This window comes from Lepisosteus platostomus, chromosome 7 (assembly GCF_059453375.1).
Source record: "Lepisosteus platostomus isolate fLepPlt1 chromosome 7, fLepPlt1.hap1, whole genome shotgun sequence".
Lineage (NCBI taxonomy): Eukaryota > Metazoa > Chordata > Actinopteri > Semionotiformes > Lepisosteidae > Lepisosteus > Lepisosteus platostomus.
The window spans coordinates 12,246,022-12,269,531 of NC_142617.1; the positions used below are offsets into that span (position 1 = coordinate 12,246,022).

At 39.4% G+C, this 23,510-nt stretch overlaps 2 protein-coding genes and 1 long non-coding RNA gene across 4 annotated transcripts; 2 read left to right on the forward strand and 1 right to left on the reverse strand.

Moving 5' to 3' along the window:
* Positions 1 to 871: 871 nt before the first annotated feature.
* cep57 (centrosomal protein 57) lies at positions 872 to 9,729 on the forward strand. 2 transcript variants are annotated; one of them, XM_088639298.1, is made up of 11 exons: positions 872 to 1,037; positions 2,034 to 2,190; positions 3,636 to 3,815; positions 4,487 to 4,608; positions 4,771 to 4,887; positions 5,543 to 5,620; positions 6,963 to 7,058; positions 7,404 to 7,484; positions 7,734 to 7,984; positions 8,369 to 8,513; positions 8,975 to 9,729. In XM_088639298.1, exons 1-11 carry the CDS (start codon positions 987 to 989, stop codon positions 9,200 to 9,202), a joined length of 1,506 nt encoding a protein of 501 aa, XP_088495424.1. In that variant the 5' UTR covers positions 872 to 986; the 3' UTR covers positions 9,203 to 9,729. The 2 variants fall into 2 exon arrangements, with proteins under 2 accessions (XP_088495424.1, XP_088495423.1); XM_088639297.1 differs by having other exon boundaries at positions 873 to 1,037; positions 2,028 to 2,190.
* Positions 9,730 to 10,053: 324 nt separating this feature from the next.
* mtmr2 (myotubularin related protein 2) lies at positions 10,054 to 20,718 on the reverse strand. The gene is made up of 16 exons (XM_088639295.1): positions 20,466 to 20,718; positions 19,653 to 19,755; positions 19,056 to 19,079; positions 18,325 to 18,400; positions 17,854 to 17,948; positions 16,693 to 16,797; positions 16,354 to 16,455; positions 16,077 to 16,160; positions 15,596 to 15,745; positions 15,017 to 15,205; positions 14,427 to 14,612; positions 13,787 to 13,993; positions 13,303 to 13,395; positions 12,955 to 13,068; positions 12,534 to 12,710; positions 10,054 to 12,096 (listed from the first exon to the last, which is right to left on the reverse strand). Exons 1-16 carry the CDS (start codon positions 20,540 to 20,542, stop codon positions 11,932 to 11,934), a joined length of 1,947 nt encoding a protein of 648 aa, XP_088495421.1. The 5' UTR covers positions 20,543 to 20,718; the 3' UTR covers positions 10,054 to 11,931.
* LOC148658209 (uncharacterized) lies at positions 10,954 to 12,385 on the forward strand. The gene is made up of 2 exons (XR_015940041.1): positions 10,954 to 11,024; positions 11,885 to 12,385. It is a non-coding gene; the product is annotated as an uncharacterized LOC148658209 (long non-coding RNA).
* Positions 20,719 to 23,510: the final 2,792 nt, after the last annotated feature.

Below are 23,510 nucleotides of genomic sequence, written 5' to 3' on the forward strand. Positions count from 1 at the left end.
GGCTGCAGCCAATGGGAGCTCGCGGTGGACTCCCCTTTAAAAGACGAGACGCCCTGCTTGCGCGATGGTTTTGTTAGTCATGTAGAGGAGGGGTTTGGGAGGCTTGCTGCTGCTTTTAGGATGAACTTCTCGCGTTCAGTTCGATTTCGGCGCTTCCTCATTTTAGCATACGAAATAGCAAATAAGTGTCTCAGAGGGCAGAGTACCCGGCCGATGGTTTTTAAAATATCCCATGTTAAAAGAAGGCAAGCAATAAACGTTCTTTCCTGCCACAGTTGCTGATTCTGCTTGGGTCTACGTGGGTCAGGCTTAATCTGGTTGATCAAATTTCTAACCTGGAAAATCAAAATAACTCTTTAGTTCAATAGATTGTCAACCGTATGAAATATTTTTTACCGTGTTTGTGAGAATAGTAAGGTTGGTTTGGCTATACCTATGATGCATGATTTTGCCATATGTATATACATTTGGTATTGCAAATGTACGCTTATTTTTTTAACTAAGACACGGATAAACGTTTTATATGGGATTATTAAAGACAATTTCATAATGGCTTTTAATTTTATTTTCTCTTTCTTGGTTGTTTAGAGGTCATGGAGCAAACGTGGAATTTCAAGTAAATTTTCCCAACCAGCAATGTCCCTTGTGTTATTAATCTAGGGAAATAACCTAGATAAACATGTACCCCCCAAATACACAAAATCTAATCATATAGATTATTGTTTTTGTATAAACCAATAAATTGTTCATACTTAAAAAATAGACTTAACCTTGAACGTACAGTAATAGAATGTAACTGTACTTCAGCCTAAAGACCATTGTTTTGTTCACCACGCCCCGCTTGTGACGTGTCGCGTTGCCCAGACACGCCCTTTTACGCGCTAGAGTACTGCTTCCTGTGTATTAGTGGTGCGGGTGTTTGCTGTGTTCGCTTGAAAAAAAAGCGGCTCTAGGGAACATATCATTTAAAACAAAATGCACATTTAATGGCGACACAAACGACAGTAGCAGCTGGAGTTCCCGGCGCACCAGAAACGGTATGATGAAGATGTATCTTCTAAATATACTTACTATACTTCAAAAATGAAACACAGGATGCAGTTCTACACCAATGTTGTATTATGTTCATAAACGTTTTTAACAGTTTCCTGTATTACGGAATCTGAAATATACCATAAACACAACTTTGTTATATTATGAAAATCTGGAATGCGTACCTGCTTGAAGAACACATTAATAATAATATTATTTTATATAGCGCCTTTAAAGGTGGCTTCTCAAATCGCTTTACAGAAAGGTGAACATTAGTTTACAGTAGATGTAATGGTTGAATTAACATTTTAAGAGAGATATTTCAAAAGTTGCACATTTGTGCTATTGCTAAAATCTTATAGTAGCACTTTTCATATTTCCTCTGCACTGTGGGGAACGTCTGTCGTTTGCAGGGAAAGTTTATACTGCAACATATTCGTCGCTCTGTCGAATTGAATGGATATTTGTTCTCTTTCCTTAAATATGATGACTAAATGCAAAAAAAATGCATTCCCTCCTATTTCATTAAAAAATTAAAATGTATGTCATGAAAACGTATCTGTTTTTCATAGACTGTTCATCTTAGTGCCACATCAGTGGGCTTCAGAACTATAAGCTCTATGAATTTCCCTTTCCATGATTATTTCTTGGAATCTGCTTTTAAGCATGTAAGAGCCTACAGTATTGTTTAGCAGAATGTAATTTGTCATGGAAAGTAACAATTTTACCCTTAAATACTACCTTAAAATTGGAAGAAGATGCAGAAAATAAGTGTAGCAGGCTATGTATTCATGAAGAATAATCTAAACTGTACCTTTAATTGGGAAGTTCATTATATTAGATATCTTTGTAGTTGTAGTGAGTAAGCTTTAATCCTACAGAACCCCGTGTGTGTTGGTCTTGAAGCGTTCGGTAGACGTTTCTGTACTGTGCAGAGAGAACATGCTGTTCTGTAGAGGTGGGGTGGTCAGATGAAGGGAACTCATGTTGTCCAGCTGCAGGATCGGCTGATGGGACGTTCACGGGGGCCCATGATGTCGGACACTGTGTCCCTGCCTTCATACACCGACTACCCTTCCGACCGGCCCTTCCTCAACTCCAGCCTTCGCCGGTCTCCTAACAAGCCTGTTAAAGCCTACCCTGAGAGTAGTAGTGCAGGTACTCTCTTCTTTTCTCAGTGCATTCTAGGGGCTCATCATCAACTGTTAAATGAATGCTGTCGTCCTTAGCCTGGGGTGCGCAATATGTTTTACAAGGTAAACATTGAGAACACTAAGTACAGGCACATATGTATGACTACTTTGTTTCGTCAGTAAACTTAAAAAAAGTGTGGTTTTTCAGGTATTCTTCAATATAGAACTATATAAATTAGAACTATATGATTCTCTCTTTCTATAGTTATGGTATATCTAAGGTTTAAAGAACTGACCAACTTCAATGATTTTTGATAAAGGGTGCAGGCTGCAGTCAAGGTTAAGAACCACTACTCTAATGCTTCTGTTTTGACCCCTCATCATAATTATCTGTTCAGATCTCAAAGATAAAGAATGGTTTCACAGTGCATTTTGGGAATGTACTGAATCACACAGATGGGAAACAGTCATTGGTCTTATTTGGCTTTTGTTTGGATTGCATACATTGAAAGTGAAGTCTACTGGTGAATCTGTGACATTCACGGAGTTAAACAACCCTACGCACTACCTATGCAGTGCAGAGTAATTTCAAAACAATAGAAAGTCCGGCTCAGTGTACAATTAAATTAAAGGCTCAGCTTGTCATGATGACATAAATATTTCAGACTTTTCTTACCAGGGAACAATGCTCAGTTACTAATTATTGATGAAAAAGCTCTTCTGCTATGCACATTGCATGCATGCTGAAATGTTAAAGGTCAAAGTATGAAAGCAGTTGGAGTTGACTTTAATTTAGCTATTAACTAGTTCTCAGTCCTGACATATACAGTATTCCAGTGACAAAAATTAAAACTATGCTTAGAACTATTAATCTATTATTTGGTAACTGGCAAGAATGACAAGTGTGCAACCTAATCCCCTTTAGGGTATAAAATGAGGTGGGGTACCCTTTTATGTTAAATGTGTGAAGTGCAGTACAGTAATAGATGCATAGTTTATGAAGAGATGTCTGAATAACTTTAATAGGAAATTATTCATAAGATCTGCTATGAGCCAGCCTTTTTCCAGTTCGCTAGTCTTCGGCCAGGGCCGATCCAGCAACCAGGCATTGGGCATTCATCAAAAAAAAATCTTTTGGTATCTTTTTATTATTAGTAGGGACAATTAAACATCCTAAGGCAGTTCCTTGGATTGCTGGACTTGTTATTGTTCACAGAAAGGTCTCATAGGCTTGAAGTGCGGTTTAGTAAGTTGCACTACAAGAATATGGTGGTCTGTTCTGTGCAAGTTACCCAAAAGAACATTGAAACGGTCTTGTGCTGCAACTGTTGACCCACTCAAGCTTTGAGTGCAGCGCTGCACACGTGTGCTTTTTATGCTTTCGAAGGACGGGCTGAGTCAAGCCTGTGAGATGCTGCCTGCCCTCCCCGTTCACGCGTGGGTTCTCCACACCTCTGGTGTTTTGCCTAGCGATCCTGTCTGCGCTGAAGAACCTGCAGGAGAAGATTCGGCGACTGGAGCTGGAGCGGGCCCAGGCGGAGGAGAACCTGCAGCACCTCTCCCGGGAGACCTCCCGGTACAAGAGGGTGCTGGAGCGCGAGAGAGAGACCGCTGACAGCAGCCACACTCAGGCCACACGTCACAACCAGGGTGGGTGACAAAAAAACCCCCATCCATCTCCCTTATTACAGTCTACATAAAGTGTGAAGAGGAGAATGGGCTAGTAGGTCCATTGCAGCTATTCTATACACTGAATAATGCTATCACACCATCTGTCATCATTTTTCGTAGATCCTAGTGTAGCATCTCAGCACTTTTCAATTCGCTGGAGGATATCTCTCCCCCGAAAGGCCGTAAAAAGCTTAAAATAACTTATTTTCTTGTGAATGATTCTGTGGCGTGTATTATCAAATGCCAACAAAATGCCAAGAAAGTTAAGATCTTTCCCAAAGAACTGAGTAAAACCTAAAAAGGCTGAGTATGTTCAGATGCTTGCTGATCTACAATGATATCATGTGTTACCTGTATATCCGATTGATTGCGATGAATGCAAACAAGCCGAACAAGTGCTCTGAACTTTAACGTGTGTAAAAAATAAATGTATAAGTTATTCACACATAATGGAAAATATATAGCTCCTGTTGTGTACAGCAGGGGAAAAAAATGAACATTTTGAAAACCGTAGGTTACTAAAGTGTATTTGTTCTCAATAGATACTATTATGTAGCCGTCGTAATTTTATTGCAGCTGGTAGAGTTTTTTAAATGCATAATGATTTTGTAATCGTTGATTGTGGCCCTTTTGGTTGTCCTGTTGCTCAGAGCTGGTGACGCAGCTGGCAGCAGCTGAATCTCGCTGTAACCTTCTGGAAAAACAGCTGGAGTACATGAGGAAGATGGTTCGCAATGCAGAGACCGAGAGAACAGCTGTGCTGAAGAAACAGGTAGCTGTAATAATGCAGAAAATAGACATCATATTCTCCCTAAATAACTGTTATTTTATGTAACAGATTTGGAAACATGGTGTGAATGTGATAGCCTTCAAAATATGTTTAAATCATAGTTTACCATTTACATTTGACTTTGAAACTGCATTCCTTTCGCAGGCATCTTTAGAAAGAGAGAGGTCTGCTGACCACTCAGATGTCCAGTCCAAGTTTGAGAAGTTGGACCTCCTGGAACAGGAGTACCTGAAGCTGACTGAAACTCAGAACCTGGCAGAGGTATAACCTCTATACTGACCCCCTTCACATCTTATGTAATTGAGTCCATGATTAAAATAAAAGGGGAAGTTATTTAAGACTGTTTTTCATACAGTGGCTCAACATGGTTCATTATATACATTATATGCAATATTTATTGTATTGTTCATAAGTTATATTTATAAGTTCTAAGTTAGGGTGATATTATCTATGTCTAAAAATAGGATATTATTCTATTATCACTGTATTTCTCTGTAAATAAAAAAGGACCGGGGTGGCACGATGGTACAGTATTGGGGCCCTGGGTTCAATTCTGGACTTGAATTGAGTTTGTACTGTATGTTCTCCCCATGTGTGCAACATGGAGCAACAGTTGCTCCAGTTTCTTCCCACAGTCCAAAGACATACTGGTAGGTTAATTGGTTTCTGGGAAGATCAGCTCTGGTCTGAGCGTGTGCATGTCTGTGCCTCTGTGTGCCCCGAGACGGACTGGTGTCCCGTCAATGCTGTACCATGCCCTGCACCCACTGCTTGCTGGGATAGGGTCCGGCTGCCCCGCGGGCCCTGAAGCGGACGAAGAGGTTAGAAAATGGGTGGGTGGGAAAAGGGACCCTTTCTGTTTCTTCTTTAGGATGCGTGCCCATGCTCAGCTTCTGGAATTCTTTATCCGGTTTAGAATAAAATCCGGGAACTGGAACAAAAACTGCGGGAAGAAGAGCATGAGAGGAAGCTGGTTCAGGAGAAAGCGGCGCAGGTAAAGCCAAGCCACGACACGGTGCTCTGGTGTCCTGTTAGCAACACACGGTATTCGCGAGGGATGGGTACCTCAGAGTCCCTGAGGACGGTGAATTCCCCAATGCTGGACTTAATGCCTCATGGGGAAAGCCAGGGTGTCATTCAGAGACTTGCGAAACAGGCATTTCAGTAGAAATATTTTTGTTATAACTATTAATTGTTCCAGAAATAATATTTATTGGTAGTATTTTTAAGGAAAATGGATACTGTAAAATTAAAACAGTTGTTTTCTCCCTATAATTTTCTTACTGCACTTGCAAACAACGTAGATCGCTTAGTGTATTATACTCTATACTCTAGAGTATTATACGCTATTCTTCGTAGAACACATTTGCTTTGCACATTGTTTTTATTACTATTAGAAATGCTGCACTGCCGTACTGTAATAAAGTTAATTACAGCAAAGTAGGAACAGACCAGAAAGTATATTAAGTATACAGCCCTGCACATACTGTGGAGACAGCAGGGGCTGGTGATAAAAGGGTTTTTTGCCTGCTGCTGGCTGGAGGTGGGGGGTGTGGATGGAGAGGCAGCTGTAGTCACACTCCCTTCTCACTCAGCCACCTCACTCTCCTGCTCCTGTAGTTTGTCAAATTCCCTGTCTTCTGTTAATTTCTTTGTTAACCTTTTCCTAGAGATAACTAATGACTTAGGGGACCACTTAGGTTTTTTTTGTTGTAATTTAATTGTTTTTATTTTGCAGCATAATGCTCACATACAGGGGACTACTCTCATGACAGGTCTACAGGGAATGGACATCTATCTAGTGTTTCATATCAAAATGAATAACTAAGCAATGGTGTTATTATCTGTTTGTTAACCAAGCTATGCCTTTACTAGTTTGGGTGAAGAAGATACGCGAGATGAAAGTGCTGCAAAATGGGTGCCCGCATTTACTCTCCTACTGCGCAGTCCACAAATACGTGCATTTTGTCCACAAATAAAATAATTTTGCTCATATAGGCGAAATCACGAACATGGTGTTATTGGTGGTGTTACTGTATAAAGAAGGAAGCCATAGTAGATTCTGTCCATCATCGGTCGCACAAAATATATTGATACTTTTTTGTTCTGTTTCTGAACTACTGAAACGCTAAAATGTGGAAGATAGCACTTCATGAAAATCCCTAATTTAACACTTTTTGTGATATTATTGAGTGCTCAAATAGGACTCCTACAATAGCAAGCACTATAATGCGTTAGTGAAAAGCCTTTGTAGTGTACTGCATACTGTAATGCCAAATCTGAAATCTGGACGAATCCCATTATAATTACAACATCACATGGGTGTTTCTCCTCAGTTGCAGTCGGGGCTGGAGGCCAATCGAATCTTGCTTCAGTCTGTGTCTCCCCTCCCTCACAAGACGACGAAAACAAAGAAGAAAAAGGGAGCTAAAGTAAGGATCACGCAAGGCTTTGCTTTTCTTGGCTTTCTCTACATGCAAATTAAAATTGGAGACTGCTGTTTCTTCAATACTTTCAGAGAGGAAAGCTGATTTAAATAATGAAAATCTTGTACAGTACCGATTTAGGTGGGATTTTTAATGCACTTTAGCATTGCGATGGCAAACTATTAATGTAATCCTCTTCATTCCTTTTTCTAACCATTCAGAAGCTTTTAGTTCCTTGTGCACTTCACCTCCGTAAGTGCATTTATTTTTAGTTTCCATTAGTACCCCAGATCTGCACACCTATGCAGTCTGAAGAAATCAGAATGACAAATATTTTACTCTCTCCACTAGAAGCCCCAACAGCAACAATACTCACACACTCAGCCTCATTACAGACTCAGCCTGGGGGACGTGCCTTTTGTGGCAGGAAAGGTAAGATTAACCTGCATGTTCCTTTTTTTATAATACTTTCAGTCTAGGACAATTTCTAAGTTTCTGTTAGTCAGGTTATGCATATATAAAGAAGGGAATTTTATGCACAGGAAGCAATGTTCAGTGTACATTGTTCAATGTAGATATACAGATGAATTCCTAAATAGGGCTGTATTTTGTACAGCTGTAAAAAAAGTTATTGACCCCCGCCCCCGTCATCACCCTGCTGTCTACTTGCTCTCTGTCTAGTCCACAGGCTCCAGTCATTCTGTTCGAGCCAATGTCCAGCATGTCCTGCACCTCATGAAGCAGCACAACCGACAGCTATGTAATGACCGGGTGTTAAGTGAGACGCCGCTGGCAGGGAAGTCTTCCTCAGGGTCCGCTTCTGCTAACAGGAGGAAGCCAGATCGCAGCTCCAGCAGTAGCTCTTCCTCCTGCAGTGAAGAACTGTCAGAGCTGCTTTTAGCGCTGCAGGATGAGTTTGGACATATGAGCTTGTAAGTGCACTTTGAAAGATGAGTTATTTCTGTGGTGCTGCTTTTTTCTGAGCCCGTTTCCTGCATGGTTTTCAAGACCTCTTGGGTATTGTGGGTCATAAAAATCTCTACAAAGAAGTGGTTCCTGTACAAAGTAAGAAATCCTGAGCCTTAGACCATGCGCATGTCATAGGCTTATATTCATCACAATACATATATCAGCTTTATTTTGCTTCCTCAGTAGTTAATTTTCATTTCTTATTTTCCAGGACTGTGGAATACTAACAAAAATATCTGCAACGTTAATTACCTAAAGATGGTAGCTGAAAGATTTGTTACTTGATAGTCATTTTTGCATATGCAGACTTAGAACTGACTATTAAAGTTGTCTTGTCTTTCTGGCAGTGAGCATCAGGAACTAGTTAAGCAGATTCAGGAGGTTCGATCAGACCACCTGCGCCATGATCTGGAGAGAGAGCTGGAGGCCCTGGTCAAGAGGATGGAAGGCAAGGGGGAACAGATCGCCAAAGTGCGGAGACACCAAGTGCAGGTCTGAGTTGCCACAGTTTCCGTTATAAAGAGTGTTACAACTTACTATAGGGAATATGGACTTCTAACTGGCCTCCACAAATAGATCTACCAGGTAGTTTTACTGTGGGATGGCAGATTACACATCCTTATTAAAATTTAAAATTTTAATGTATTCCTTTATCTCCATTCTTACCTACCCTGCAAGAAAAAAAAAACAACGAAAATGTGAGCAAGTGTGAAATTTCTTCTTAAGAAAACCAAGTTGGATTGTGTTGCTGAGTGGCTTTCACTGTCACTTGAATGATGCCAGTTCTCTTAAATACGGCCGTCTTCCAGTGTTCCTGTCATCGTGCACACCCTGTATTGTCAAGCTGAATTATTGAAACAAAAGTATAGAAAGCTCTAAGTACATAAAACCTTAGACATGTGCAGGACTGTCTTCCATTTCAAGGCGTGAGTATTCTGTGGCGTGTGTTTCAGCTGGAGAAGTTGAAGAAGGAGGCCAGGAGGCAGGGGGGTAAGGGCAGAGGGCAGCAGAGTGAGCTCGGGGAGGTGAAAGTCACCACCACAGTCACCACGCGAGGGAGGGCAGCGGGGCCTGTCAAGGCGAAGCCGGGCGAGAGGAGCAAGGACAGTCTGCGCCTGCTCAGGGACATGCAAAGCCTGCAGACCTCTCTGCGCAAGGAACACATCAGCTGGGATTACTGAGGAGCCTTTCCAGCTGGGGGCCATGGTCAGTTACAGTTAGCCACGCTGACAAGTAAGTAGCTACAGCTGCACACAAATATCCAGGCTGCTGAGGCTGGTTTTTATGTACTCTCCAAGGTTAATGGGACAGAATGATAAATGGACTTGCTACACATCGGTGCCCAATGTTGTCCATGTGCATTATCTTGTGTTCTTCCTTTAAATCATGTTTTTCTGCTGGCTGAGGCGTAGGATTGGCTCACTCGTCTTCATAATCCTGTGGCCGATGCGGTAGGAATATCAATTGTAAGCTGAAACTACTTGACAGTATGGATGTCTTTAACTTGATCGGCACCCTGCCACTCAGGGCTACACAACTGCTAATTGTTACATTACCCTTTCCTTTAGCTATTGATAATACAGAGAAATGCCTTGAGGTGCTCTAATGCGTGTCTGATCTGGCTTAGAGCGTAATGTTTCTACCTACAGTATGTATGTTATTCTTGGAAGCATTTTTTAAAATAAAGTATTTATTTTTTACATTAAAATTTTGTGAATATGTTTCCATATGGCTGGAAGAATTGTTTTTTATTGCAGTTGAAACTTATTATTAGTGGAAATCACATTCTGCTGCAAAAAAATAGCTGAATCTTTGGATTTTCCGTACAATTTAAGGTATTTTTTTTATTTCAGTTAGTGGTTGTATCTATAGATTACTGAGAAAATAAAGCCATGTCAAAATCATTTTATTATACAAGATAAGGGGTTGTTATTTCTGATATAAGGTAAGAGGTCATACAAGACTGTAGGTACAGTGTATACAGGTGGTGATATTGGTGTACTTGTAATGGAAATCACAAAATGCATAACTATTCAAAACAACTAAAATAGCTTTATTTGTGTAAAAAAAAAAGCCACAAAACAACTTGAAATGAGGAATGGCAACATTCATTGTGGAATGAAATGGAAACAGTCCTACTAATCTAGGTACCCAGGTGCCTAATATTTCACTTTATGGCTTCACTTCATTATTGTATGGGACCAGTCACAACTGTAACTGAGAAAAAATTCCCATCTCACAGAAATTAACAACAGTTGATTATTCAAACAAATTGTTAAAAGAACAATAAATACAAACTCGATTTAACATCTTTTCAAAATAATTCTTGAACACCGCGCAACATTAAAATCCCACATGTACTCATATTAAAACCCAAGTAAACATCCTTGAGTCCAACAGTAAATTCAACCATTGGTTTTAGTATCATTGTCTTCTTTTAAATGATATTTTCTTGATGGGGGTAGTGGGAGTGTTAGTGCAATGTAATAAGTGCAAAGTAGGCTAACTGCACAATTGGTTACTTTGATCAAAGATTCATAATTATAAGTAAACAGCGTACAATAAACCATGAAATATATAAATATAAAGATTTCAGTGGAGTAAACAAGGGTAAGCATTGAAAATATGTATATGGTATATACTTTGTGTACTCTGCAATGTGGAATGCAACTGATTTTATGGAACATGTCACAGTTGCTGATCTATGAATAACACTTCTCTTTAAAAGTGTGAAGTGTCACGACATTCTAGCACCAAAAATGTACTTTGCCATGAAAATCTTAAATAATATAATTTAAGGATCTTAGCGTTCTGGTTGGAACTTGGGTATATGGCTTAAGATTCTTCAACAATGTATTAGAACTAACTGTACATGAGTTCTTCACAACTCCAGATTGGTCTGATTGAAATATAAAACAGGTCTTCTTTTATCCAGACAACTTTCAAGTATCTACTGCAGAGAGTGAGCCTATAAATGAAAACCTCTTTTTGTGCAAGGCTAAGGTTCGTCTCTTTTTCTTCCTTCATGTTTTGCTAAAGTTTTAACAATAACTCCCAAAGGTTTCTCAAACTAAATCCTAAATCTTGCAAAAGCACACACTGTAACAGAACTCAAATGCTCCAGTTCAACCAGGGTCATCCAGCTAATACTCCAATGAGTCCCCTCTCCACACAGTCTCATATTCCCTGTACTATTATAACAGACCTACAGGGCAGATCCAGCAGTTTAATAAAATGAGAAATAAGTGTTTTAAGAACAAGGTCCTACCCCACTTTGGCCATTGGAAAAAACAGCACTGTTCCAAACAAAGGGTTAAAAAAAGGAAATAATATTGTTCCACTTGAGAGTAGGAAGAAGAACACTGTGTAATATTAATTTAGCAAGAATTCTATATTCCTGTTGGCTCTGAATATTTAAATTATTAACTAAATTAATGACTAAACAATGTGTAAATATATATTTTTTCCCAACTCCTGGCAAACCTGTGAAATAATAAATTAGAGACACATCAAATTTTGCATACATTTTCAAGGGGATTTAGCTTGATAAATACAATAAAATTAACGAAGAAGGCTTGCCAGCAGGTGGTATTAGTGAATATTGTAATTAACCTCTAACAAAGATGCGAGATCACCACCCAGAGGTAACTATAGTCTGGCTATCGTGTGAGGCAGTCAATGGCAGTCCAGTTCCACTTCTGAATAATAAGAGTCTTCGCATAGCCAATGGAAAAGCTCAATCTTGTGCTGGGCTTTGTGTCTCCTAATGCAAGTTTTTTTTTGCCAGAGAAATCCCTGCAATAACGTACTACAGTGCAGTGCAGTTGTATGTTGATCATAAATACCGATTTGTTTCAAAGCAGCACGCATGGTAGCAGGTGCAGTGACAGAGCCAGCAAACCTGTGCCCCTCAGACAAACGTCTGCACTGGCGTGATGGAGCGCGTTGGAGAGCCCGCCCTCTCGGAGGAGGAAGACACTGAGCGGTTGGTCACCTCGCGCTGCAGCTCCTCCACCTTCTTCTGCAGCTCCACCCTCTTGGCCAGCAGCTCCTTGTAACGCTGATGCACGGGCTCCTGGAACGAGAGGCATCCTTCAGGCACTGAATGAAAACAGCAGCTTGAAAGAACAGCAGTGTTCAGCTATGCAGCACAATTTAACACCGGCCAGGCTGAGGGACCCATAAAAACACCATTATAAAAACTGCCATCTACAATGCCAAATAAAATAACAAAGACTTCAGTGCATAACGAATTTAAAATCAATACAGTGCTGTATTGTAATATTAATAATATATTTTGTGGATAGTCAGATTCTATCAGTTATCCATCTTACACAATCATTAAATAACACTGCCCCTAAGAATGAATCTCACTTACATTTGAGGGTACTGTTAGGAAAAAGTAAATTTTAAGGACACTACTACCAAATCAAATTTAAAGTAGTCACAAGTGTCAAGTCCTTTAAAATCCAGTTTTCCTTAGCATCATAACTCATTGGCTCAGCTCTTTACCTGAGGCCTCATCCGTGGGTTCCACCTGATGTAGTAGCCCACCCAAAGCTCCAGGTGGCGCATGCTGACCACGGGGAAGAGCACATGGTTGGAGTAGTTCACATACAGGGGGTTGGTAAAGTCATCCAGCTGGCTGTTAATGTAGGACCACAGCGAGACTGCTCTTTTCTGCACCGCCTGTAGATTGAGTCAAAATGTTCCCATTTCCTTAGAAGCATACTGTACATACATCCTGATAAACCTTTCAACCTAACCTAAATACCACATGTATGTATATGTTGTTCTGTCAACAGAATTTTAATGCAATTCCAGCTGTCCTTATTCAAAATTTATTCAGCTGGCAACAATAATGTAGAAATCAGAATTCTCATCACTTGTAATTGTGTGAGCGTAGGTGAGCTACTCCTCTGTGCACATTTACCTCTTTCACCCGCTGCTGTTCACTGTTACACAGGAATGTTCCAAAGAGACAGCTGTAGAGGTGGTCCAAGATTGTGATTAGAAAGTATTCGTTGAACTCAAATGCCGCAGGAAACTGCAACACAGCAAAGACACCCAGAAGAAAGACAGGACATAATTAGCGCCTGATAATTAACATCAAACTAAAAAATAAGAAGCTACAGCAGGAACAAGGGCTCCTCTTTCAGCTGGCTTAGAACTATGAAAGGCGGACAGTTCCAAGGAGTTTTATACCCGTATTGGTATTTTGGACGTTTTGACACAAACCGGTCGACCACAATCTTTGCATTCTGCCTTGCATATCGCTTACCTGTCTTGTCATCTGCCACACGCAGTCTATGAACTGCAGGAACACTGGAGACCGGTCTGCATCTGTGTGGTTCTTATCACCATGCCCAACTCTCTGAAGAGGAGGGGAACAGAGAGATCGCATTAAACATCTTCAACAGCAGCCACTAGATAATTGCTGGCCGCATTTGGCCAGGAGGACAGAGAAGCAGCTAAATGCCTCCAACCCTTAGGGATGACGATCAGACTAAACTGTCTAGCAGTCCCGTGACAGACTTGGAGATTAAGATAATTTTTATACAAAAAGAGTCATAGAAACAAGATCCTGGGAGAGCGTGCCCCCCCAAAAAAGGGGTGAATTCGGCCAAAATTAAAGGAGATCAGATGAGGCATCTCATGTGTGTTGAAGCCCTATCAATATATTCAGAACTGCTTATAGAACATCTAAGGTGTTAAAAACCTCAAGGGTTAGTGCTAAAGTCTGTGTTTTAAAGGGCGTGCAGTACCAGCTGGAAGCGGTGTCCGAAGCTCAGCCACTCCTTCTCAATGAGCACCTCAAAGCCGCGGATGGTGCGGTAGTAGCTGTCGAGCATCAGCATGGAGAGGGAGGTGAGCTGCGCGGTGCGGTCCCAGCCGTCGCTGCAGTGGACCACCACCGAGGTCTTCCCCGACTCCACCTTGTCGGCTATGCGCAGGGCTCCAGCCAAGATCAGCTGTAGCGCAGGAGAGACGACACGCCTTCAGCAAGGGGGCTCTCAACTCTTCGGCAGCTTTTTTCCTTAAACGTGCAAACCGCCACCCCTAATTTCTCTCGGAAGCACAACGATTGTGGCTTTGATTGTTTCTTTTTAGGTAGTATACAGACGTTTTATACAGCACAGCTGGATCAAGCCAAAACACACTACAAAAATAAAAATAGGTAACTTATTAGGACAACATAAAAAAAAAAATCAAAACCAGCTCCTACTGAATAATGCACAGAAGAGATTTCCTTTATGTATGAAACTAGAATTCATCATTGAAGTTTTTTTACTTACAACTTTTCTTTTTGGCTAAGAGAGGCATAAAAAGGCCTTTTTCGAAGCTTTCTACCAAATCTGTAGCCTTTTAAATTGGATGCAGTCCTCTCTCCATCTCCATCCTAACCTTGATGTGCTCTAGCCAATGTGTGGATTCCAGGTTGGACAGCCAGTGGGACTCCTCAATGTTGGGGTAAACCACCTCCTTGAGCTTGCGCAGGGACTCCCTCATCACGTGGATGTTATGGATGTCCAGAAACACAAGCTCAGCGTTCTGATAGGCGTCTTCGCTCTCGTAGCCGCCACCCTTGGTCTGCCGAAAAAGTCAGAATGAGAAACTAGCTATACGGTAACGAGACAACGGGTGGAAAATTCCTGGCTGATGTGTGCACAAAAGCAACAGGTTTTAAAGACGGTAGACGTTTCTTCTCTTTTCTGCTTAAACACAAAAAAATGACATTGAAAAAAACATGTCTGTGAACACAAGCAGTTCACAGGATTCTCCAGTGATGCGTTTTGATCGAGTGAGCACCTGCTTTTATTCTTTCAAACACTGTGTTACTCTGCAATTTCCTCACAAATTAATGTTGACCAATTTTACTCTCCTGATGGATAAAAAGGAACCATTTAACGGCAACATTTATGTGTTGGCCTGTGCTGTGATGCAACTCCTTTCTGAACGCAGGAGTGCAGAGTGCCTGAATAAGGGCCGCTTGCCTTGTTTGCGACGGCGTTAACACTGGGCCGAGCATCAAAGATGAAGAGCTTGTGGGATTGAGCGTTGGCGTCCATGATGGCCTGCAGGTACTTCTCGTCCTCCTTGCTGCGTTTCCCATTCACCCCCACCATGGGCTGACTGCACCTTGTCACTGTGGCCTGACTCTCCGGGTGGATCCAAGACAGCACCTGGAAAACGAACAGGGCCCACAGCACAAGCATTTAAAACGTATAAATTAATTGTATATTTATCAAATTCTTTCCACATTATGATAGGAGTGGTTTAAACACTGATATAAGACCCTAGCCATTATTACAACTTCTAGCCTGTACTTAGAATCTGAACATCACACTGCTTCTGTTTTTTTTCAGGTTGCTTACAAAATGTTCATACAGCACAGCTGGATCAAACCAAAACGCACACAAAACTAAAACCAGCTTATAAGGACATCATAATAATAAAAACACAAAACCAGTATGATCTAGATACTACTCGAGCTTATTCACATTTCTACAAATCATCAGTTGTGGGTACTTAGAGAAGGATATAGGAACACTGTAGTAAAGGGACATATATACCGGGATTCGGCCTTTAGCTCGGAAGACGGCCACCCTCTTCAGTTCTTCGTCGGGAATGTTGACTGGCACAACCAGGACAGCTGGGTAGGTGTCACACAGCTCATAGTGGTCATTGACCTTGGTTATTCTCCAGCTCTCATTGGGCAAACCCTACAGCAACCCCACAACAAACAACAGCACTGCCACCACACTGAAAAGTCTATGGGTCATAAAATTAGCCTTTGGTTTCTGTATTGCACAACAAACAACAATAGTATATTGTATTTAAATGGAATGGATCTATAAACACCACAGATTGAGGATGTTCCTCTAATAAAAGCATTTAGGACACCCTCAGAGTCTCTGAACAGAGCCTGGCTACATCAAGGGAAATGTGAAAGACATTCTAAATGAACTAACAAATAAATGCAAAGAGTCTAAGCCTCAAACTTAATAAAGAACTCATAAAGTTAAAAAATGAGTTACAAAACACTGTATCTACCTGTCTCTTGTATTCCACAATGGCATCATATACCTTCCAACCATTTTCAGGGAACAGCTGTTCATATTCATATGCAAAAATTTGCTGCAGCATAAAAAGGAAATAAGAACAAAGAAAACACAAAATGAAAAAGTTACTGGTAATTTCAGGCACATACAAGTAAACATCAGAAATTTTCAAAATCCACTGCATTACAGGAAAAAAAAAGCACTGAAACAAATCTGTCCTTTTCTGCACCTGCTAATCCAATATACATAATGCAAAAGAAGTCCCTTACCATGCCATTTGAAATGGGAAATGCATATCTCATTAAGGTTTCGAAGATTGACCTTCTGTTGTGACCTTCCTGTTTGTGAGCAAACCGCAGATTTCGTATATCCTGCAAAAGGACAGTGCATTCATTTTAATGAATTGAAACAAGCATAGAGTACTTCCAGAGAATGAAAAGTCATGAAATTGCTTACTGTATTCAAACAGCAAAATCAATACTGACAACAGTTCTGTCCTTATTTATCTGCACCTCCTAACCCAACAGACTTTCACTGAAGCACAAAAGAAAAATCGTAGGTCGTGTTATCGTAACCTGTGTCAGAGGGCTAGTGCCTGCAGCACTTACTTTACAGACTAGTCCATAGGACACCTCCCCACGACTTGAGGTTCCCCCAATCTTCTCAATGCGACTGATCACGCCCAGGGGAATGTCAAGGACGAATGGTGGATCCTGGTAAGAAGGGAAATTGTAGGAAACTCTTCATATATGATGAAAAGGAAAAGTGCATCCATTTTCATTCATGGTTTTCAAGAACATTTGCTTTGCCACTATTGCTGGCTGTGCAGCAAATCCATGAAATGTTGAATGGAGGTCTATTCAACAGATGATACGCCTCTAATGCAATGCATAAAATCGCAATTTCTCCTATAAGCTTTTATCTATTCCCTACATTAGCTACAATATTCTAATGAAAATGAACATTTTCCTGTGCTCTGTTCAAAAACAATAGTTTAGTATGTGATATAAAATCCTCACAGTTAGGAAGCGCAGTGAGAGATCACCAGTAAACCATACAGGCAGAAGAAACACTTGTTGTAAATATCACGTGGATTAAGATTAAGAGCTGGATGGGAGGACACACGAAGGGGATCTGGCTGTTTATGTAAATTATTCTATGTCCACTTTAGGAGAATGCAGGGAAGCATTAAAAAGCACAAACGATGTTGTGATACACAACAAAACATGTCGATTGTACATCAAAAGAAGGCAAGTGCAAACTTAATAACGCATTAGTAAAATGCCCAATTGATACACTGTATTCAGTTTTGGTCAGCATACTGCAAAAATGATATTTCAGACTTAGAATTGGAAAAAAGAGCAAGATGAATGATTTCTTGGCTTAGAGAACTGTGTCATACACCATTGAAGAAACTCTTGTTAATTTAGAAAAAAGGATATTTGATCCAAATATGTAAAATCCTATAAGGTATAGCTAGGGTCAACTCAGGGTATGTATCGGACGCATTAGGAAAGCAAGGGCACTGGGTCATAGCTGGTTACTAAAAAGAACAGAGAACTGGAAACATTTGTTTACACATTTGTGAGTGTGTGGAACAGTAGTACCAGCCAGGTAGTTGAGCTGCGGGCTTCTCTATGGAAGATGGATTAAACTGTATATTCCCGTAGCTACTAACGAACAAGCTAAATGGTTTTCTGTCTTCTATTCTTATGTTTATGTATGGAAACACGGAAAAACAAAAGTTTATAAAAAAGAGCCAATCTTACCCGATCCATGCATTTGAAAAACAGTCTGTAGTTAGTAACAGTTAGCGTTCCTCTTATGGCACCAATAAAGGGACAGATATAAGTGACATCTTTAGCTGCAAAGTAAAGGAGCACAAAGCAGGATATAATAAGGACTTGAACAACGTAATGTGTAAAATCTCAACAAGAAATGAAACAGGAATTTCAAAACATATAAGTGAGAACACCCAAGAAGGACTTGTAGTGAAGCACATAAAAGGTATAGAATTCGCAGAGGCAATCATGAACTAGCACATCAGCCCATGTTAGAAAGAAAATATGGGCTTTTTTACTAGTATACTAATACAAAAAACAGAGGTAACATGCTAATAAATGTTGAGTAAGAGAGATCAAAGGCATTTTCATTACCAATTGCAAAGCAATTCATTACCAGTTCTAAGTCACCATCTTTAAAAGATGTCCAAATTGAAGGCTACCCACTGGAAGACCTACCCATATCCTGTATTGATTCCTTTGGTAGTAACTGAGGTTCTTCCAGTTGAGCCAATTTACTAGCCTCTCTTAGCACCTATTGTCAAAACAAGAGCGCTGTCATTCACAAAGCTTGCATGCCACACGTTGAGAGCATAAAGCAAAAGCAGACGAACACTGTTCCAAAGAAGGTATTCTAAAAACCATTCTAAAAAATTTACTTTAGGATCTCAACGCATTAAAATCACGAAACAAGCAGCATCAAGGCAGAGTTTAGAAAATGTACCATTACCACTGACCAGCACGTTCAACATCACAATACCACCACATTAAGAGGACAGACTAAGAAATAGTAAAGAATTAGCAATGTGTAACACTTACAAAGTGTGTGATTTACAAGCGGTGAGTAATCCCCAATTTAAACGGCTCCATTCATTTACTTAAATTGCACAAAACTCATATATTACAAAGCATTATGTATCTCTAGCATAAGGTGTGTGTCCCTATAGGAAGGAGGCAGGTGGCTGAAAATGGCTGAAAGCAGTGAAATCCAGTAATAACTATAATGTTCAATTAATATAGTTAAATATTCCTGTATTTGGAAGACTGGTATCATTGGTTCATGTGCCAGGACATGAGACCTATGACTTTCAGTTCTGAGAATGTCAGAACTGGAACATTCCAGATTGTTTCAGAACCACTTCTTAGACCTTAGACAGCAAAGAGTCAAAATGAACCACTGAGTGCTTTACCTTGACCTCCAGAAAGCTTTTACCCTGTTGAGAAAACAAATAAGTCTGTAAATCTAAAAAAACAATGAGAATATCAGCATAAAAATATCAGACAATCATGAGTGTTGACTTGTAAGACTTAAAGTGCTACTTGACCTTTCATGCCTAGAAACCTAAAGCCTGAAACCAGATTTAATGACAATAATATTACCTTTGAAATTTCAATACAATACTAAAAGTACATTGAATTTTCTGCACTTGTAATACAAAAAGGTTTGTCTACTGGATTTGGAAATCCTATTACGAGTCTCCCTTTAAACATCCTGAACATGCAAGGCTGAACAATTTATATATTTGTTACACAATAAAGGCAGAAAATTACAATTACAAGACTTGCAGCAATTCCTCTAAAAGCTCAAAGTATTTCATTTATTTTCAGCCTACAGCAGAACAACACAAAACAAAAGTAAAAAAGGAATAAAGATTCAAAGAAAAAAAAGAAGCGATGTGAATGAAAAAAGCTGATTAACAAGACCTTCCATAAAGGTCCTCATGAACTTTCCCTCCTCCTGACTTTCGGGGAGTGTACACACGAGTACCTCTCAGCAATATACACACCCGGTGCTCTGGTGAGAGCTCTGCAGAAGTGGACACGGAGTCAGACGAAAGAGTCAGGGGCTGCTTTGTGTGAGAAGAACGATCTGAGCGAGAGGTGGACGTGCTGCGGGTACAAGACACCAGTGTCCAAATCCAGCGATTTATTGAGTAAAAAATAAAAGACTCCCCCCCCCCCCCCCCCCTACAATTTTTTTTAAATCTGCAGTTGTGAAGCAATACCCATTGCGGCAACACTAGAACTACACCACCACTACAAAGGGCCTCTACAGTGTAGAGCGTTCTAAAAGACAAATTGTGAAACTTTTAATAACAATATTAATATTAAGAAATGACAATAATCCTTACATTAAGCACTACTCTTTAAAAAAAACGCACAGAAGTTCCTTTACATGTTTTTAAAAAGATTTAATTATAGCTTTCCGATTTTTCGGACTAACTGTGGCGACAGATTTCAATTTTCGGGACCAGCCACACTAAAAGGGCTTTTAACTCATTTTACTTCTCATTAAAAAAATAAGGAACATTACTCAAAATGTCACAGTGCAGAGAACGTTATTTTCGCGCAGACGATTAGCCTGTGGAAGTGAAGATTTACTGTAAAGATTTATCCAAGTTGACAGTAATTGAGCGGTGAGCGCGATGCTACAGCTACCGTAACGAACAGAACAACATCTGGAAATCTCAGAAATGAGCATTGCAATGGTTTGTTTTCAGGACTGTTAAATACAATTTAAGTGTTCCAGAAGGATAACAGCTGTTATTACAGACTATGACATTGCAAAAACAATCTGTACGTAGCTGAGCTCCCCCCACCTGGATAATGAATCCACACTGGGCTGCCTGGAGGACGGTTTGGATCCGAGGCTATCGGTGCTTCCACTCTTTTCCATGTCTTTTATGTTTCGTTATGATCTCTGAATACAATGCCAAACTAGAGAACAGAACGAAATTCAAGTAACAGAAATATAAGAAAGAAATAAAATTAAAGAACAGAATGGACCCTAGCACAGCAGAAAGCTGTAATGCAGACAGGAAGCTGCCATATTTACCCAGAGTGCCTGGAAAAGTGAGGGGTGGGGATTGTTTACATCCCAGAAAAAGGGAATCGAAATTAGGAGCTCTGTGTAACTGAGTTGTGTTGGTACAGTGTAGTGGTACTGCAGTTACTGATAACAAACGTGTTGTTTTGTAGGCTTTAACAAACACTGTATATCTGGTTGGCTTTTGTTCGCATTTTAAATAATAAAAGTTACTGTATTTGTATTGTATGGAGCAAATGAAAAACCGCCTCGTTTGTCTTAATCATGCTTACTGTATACTGTAGTTTTCGAAGATGTAAAATTAATGTGAAATTGGCATACAATTTAATATTATAAAATTGATACATTTAGAAATTTATGATTTCTTTGCAGTATTTTAAAATCGACTTTGCATTTCTAACCTGTTTCTTCCACGGAAAAAAACATCCGTACACTAAACTTGAAGCTTCTTGCAATTTTTTAATGTAACCTAGGAAAGTGTTCGGTGTAGTTCATCAGGGCACTGTACTCCACTGGCACTGGGGAGAATCTCATGTATTTGGAATGCTTTATAAGACGTTCTGTTGGGAAACTACATTATACTTAATTATTAATAGTATAATAATAAAAATAATAATAATCTATTATAGTTACAAGTTACTTGTGTGACTTTCACCAGATTCTTACAAATTAAAGTTAATAAAAAGTCATGAGAAAAAAGAAAGATGTGACATATATGTGTGTAAGTCATTATTACTGTATCTTTAAATTAATACATTTATTTGAAAATTGTTAAATGTTTACAAATGAGGTTTTGAAACACTGACAATGTACCTATTAAACCCAGTAATACATACATGCGCTGAGCTGTTTAAAACAGGTTTTCTGACTTTTCAGAAACAGGTTATAACATGTGGCAGGACCCCATATTGACCAATAGTATACAACTAAACTGCACTATACTATATATTAAAATACAATAGTTAAATAAATAAAAAAACAATATTCTTTATATCCTTTCTTTCCGATTACTCATTTCCATTTCCATGGTGATTTTAGATAACTAAGAGACACCGCAGATAGTCACTGCAGAAAGTCAAATGTCCTTAAGTTTAAACCATTTAAACAATAATCATAATTTTGTAGTATTCGGTCAGAAATAAAATATTTGGATTCACTTACCTTGCTGGTGTAACTATTTTATACTTAATATAATATAATACTTAATCTGATAAGGATAATGTACCCTTTAATACCAGTTAGGTCCATTACCATTATAAATCAATTTCTGGAACATTTGTCAAGAACATCATATTTCATTTAAACAGGATGACAAAAAAGCCTCAAAATTACAGTATGTCTCCTCATGAAGAAGTTATGTTCCCTGTATTAAGATGGAACTATTCAAAACCTGTCAGTTTAAGCCAAGACCAAATGACCTTAGATTGCAAGACAGAGATCAGAGACTGAGCTTCATGGTTCATATGACATGGAGAAGGCAATTTCAATCTGTCTTCAGGTAGCATAATCATAATCATAATAACAATAATAATAATAATAATAATAACAATAATAATAATAATAATAACAATATTAACAATAATAATAATGGCTTATGTCAAAGCACTTTACAGGTAATGGGGACTCCCCTCCACCACCACCAATGTGCAGCATCCATAAGACAATTCAATAACAACAGAACCCTAGGAATAATCTAATCTGATTGATCTATTCCATCTATTCTAATCTACCCCTGTATTATGTAAAAAGAGGCCAGAAAGAGGCTATAAACTGCAGGTAGACAGACTACTAGTGAGGTCTGTAAATAACATTAAAAATATTTAACTATTAAATACATCAAATAGCTTTTGCTTATGCATTGTACATTGCTATGTATGAATATGCATTTGTCATTTGCTCCAAATACTGAATTTTTATGAAGCAGTAGGCAACAGAAACTAAATCTTGGCATAAAAATCACAGCATTGCTTCACATTAACATATAAAGATTTAAAGTATAGTGGGGTATACTGTGCTGATTCCTGGCCTCCAAAAATTGTGAGTTAGTGGAAAAAAATAAGTTAAATACATTGAATCAATGCAGGGTTCATACAAATAAAACTAGATTATATTCTTGCTGGGATAGGCCCCAACTCCACCACAAGCCAGAATTGCAAGATGTGGATAGAAAATGGACAGATACTCATACCAAGATGTGTTTGTGTTTACCACTGCAGGAAAACAATACATTTTCATAACCCTAGGTTTTGAGCAAGAAAACAATGGGGTGCCATCTCTCACCTGCTTATGCATCAGTTTTGACAAAGTCCGTCATACCTATTGATAATTCATGTTGATTACAGTGCAATCCACAGACACCCATTGTTATCAATGTTATTATCTTGTTTCGATCTACAGTAGATATGGAGTGCTTGTCACAATGACAGCATGAAAATGTACGGTAGGAACACTTTGTGAAAACGAAATTTCACAGGCAAGGCTGAAGAGCTGTCCATGGTGCTGAAGTTTTGTCAAACTACCAGTGTGCAGAGCAGTACTATTGAATTTAACTGTTTGGGGGAGGGATAAGTAAATCGATTCCATTCCATGATTTCTTAATCCTAGTAAAGTGCTGAGAGAGTAGCCACTGAATAAAGAAGAAAGAAATGGTTCTCTAGTAATGCTTAGATCTTCAGTGTACTTTGCTCTTCTAACTCTGCTGCAGTAATACCTAATGTCTTAAATCTCTCCCTACACCTTCTCTCATGCTCTCTGCATTTTCTCTTTAACCACAACTATACTCCCAGTATTCCTGGTACTTTATACTCCCCTCTCTGCT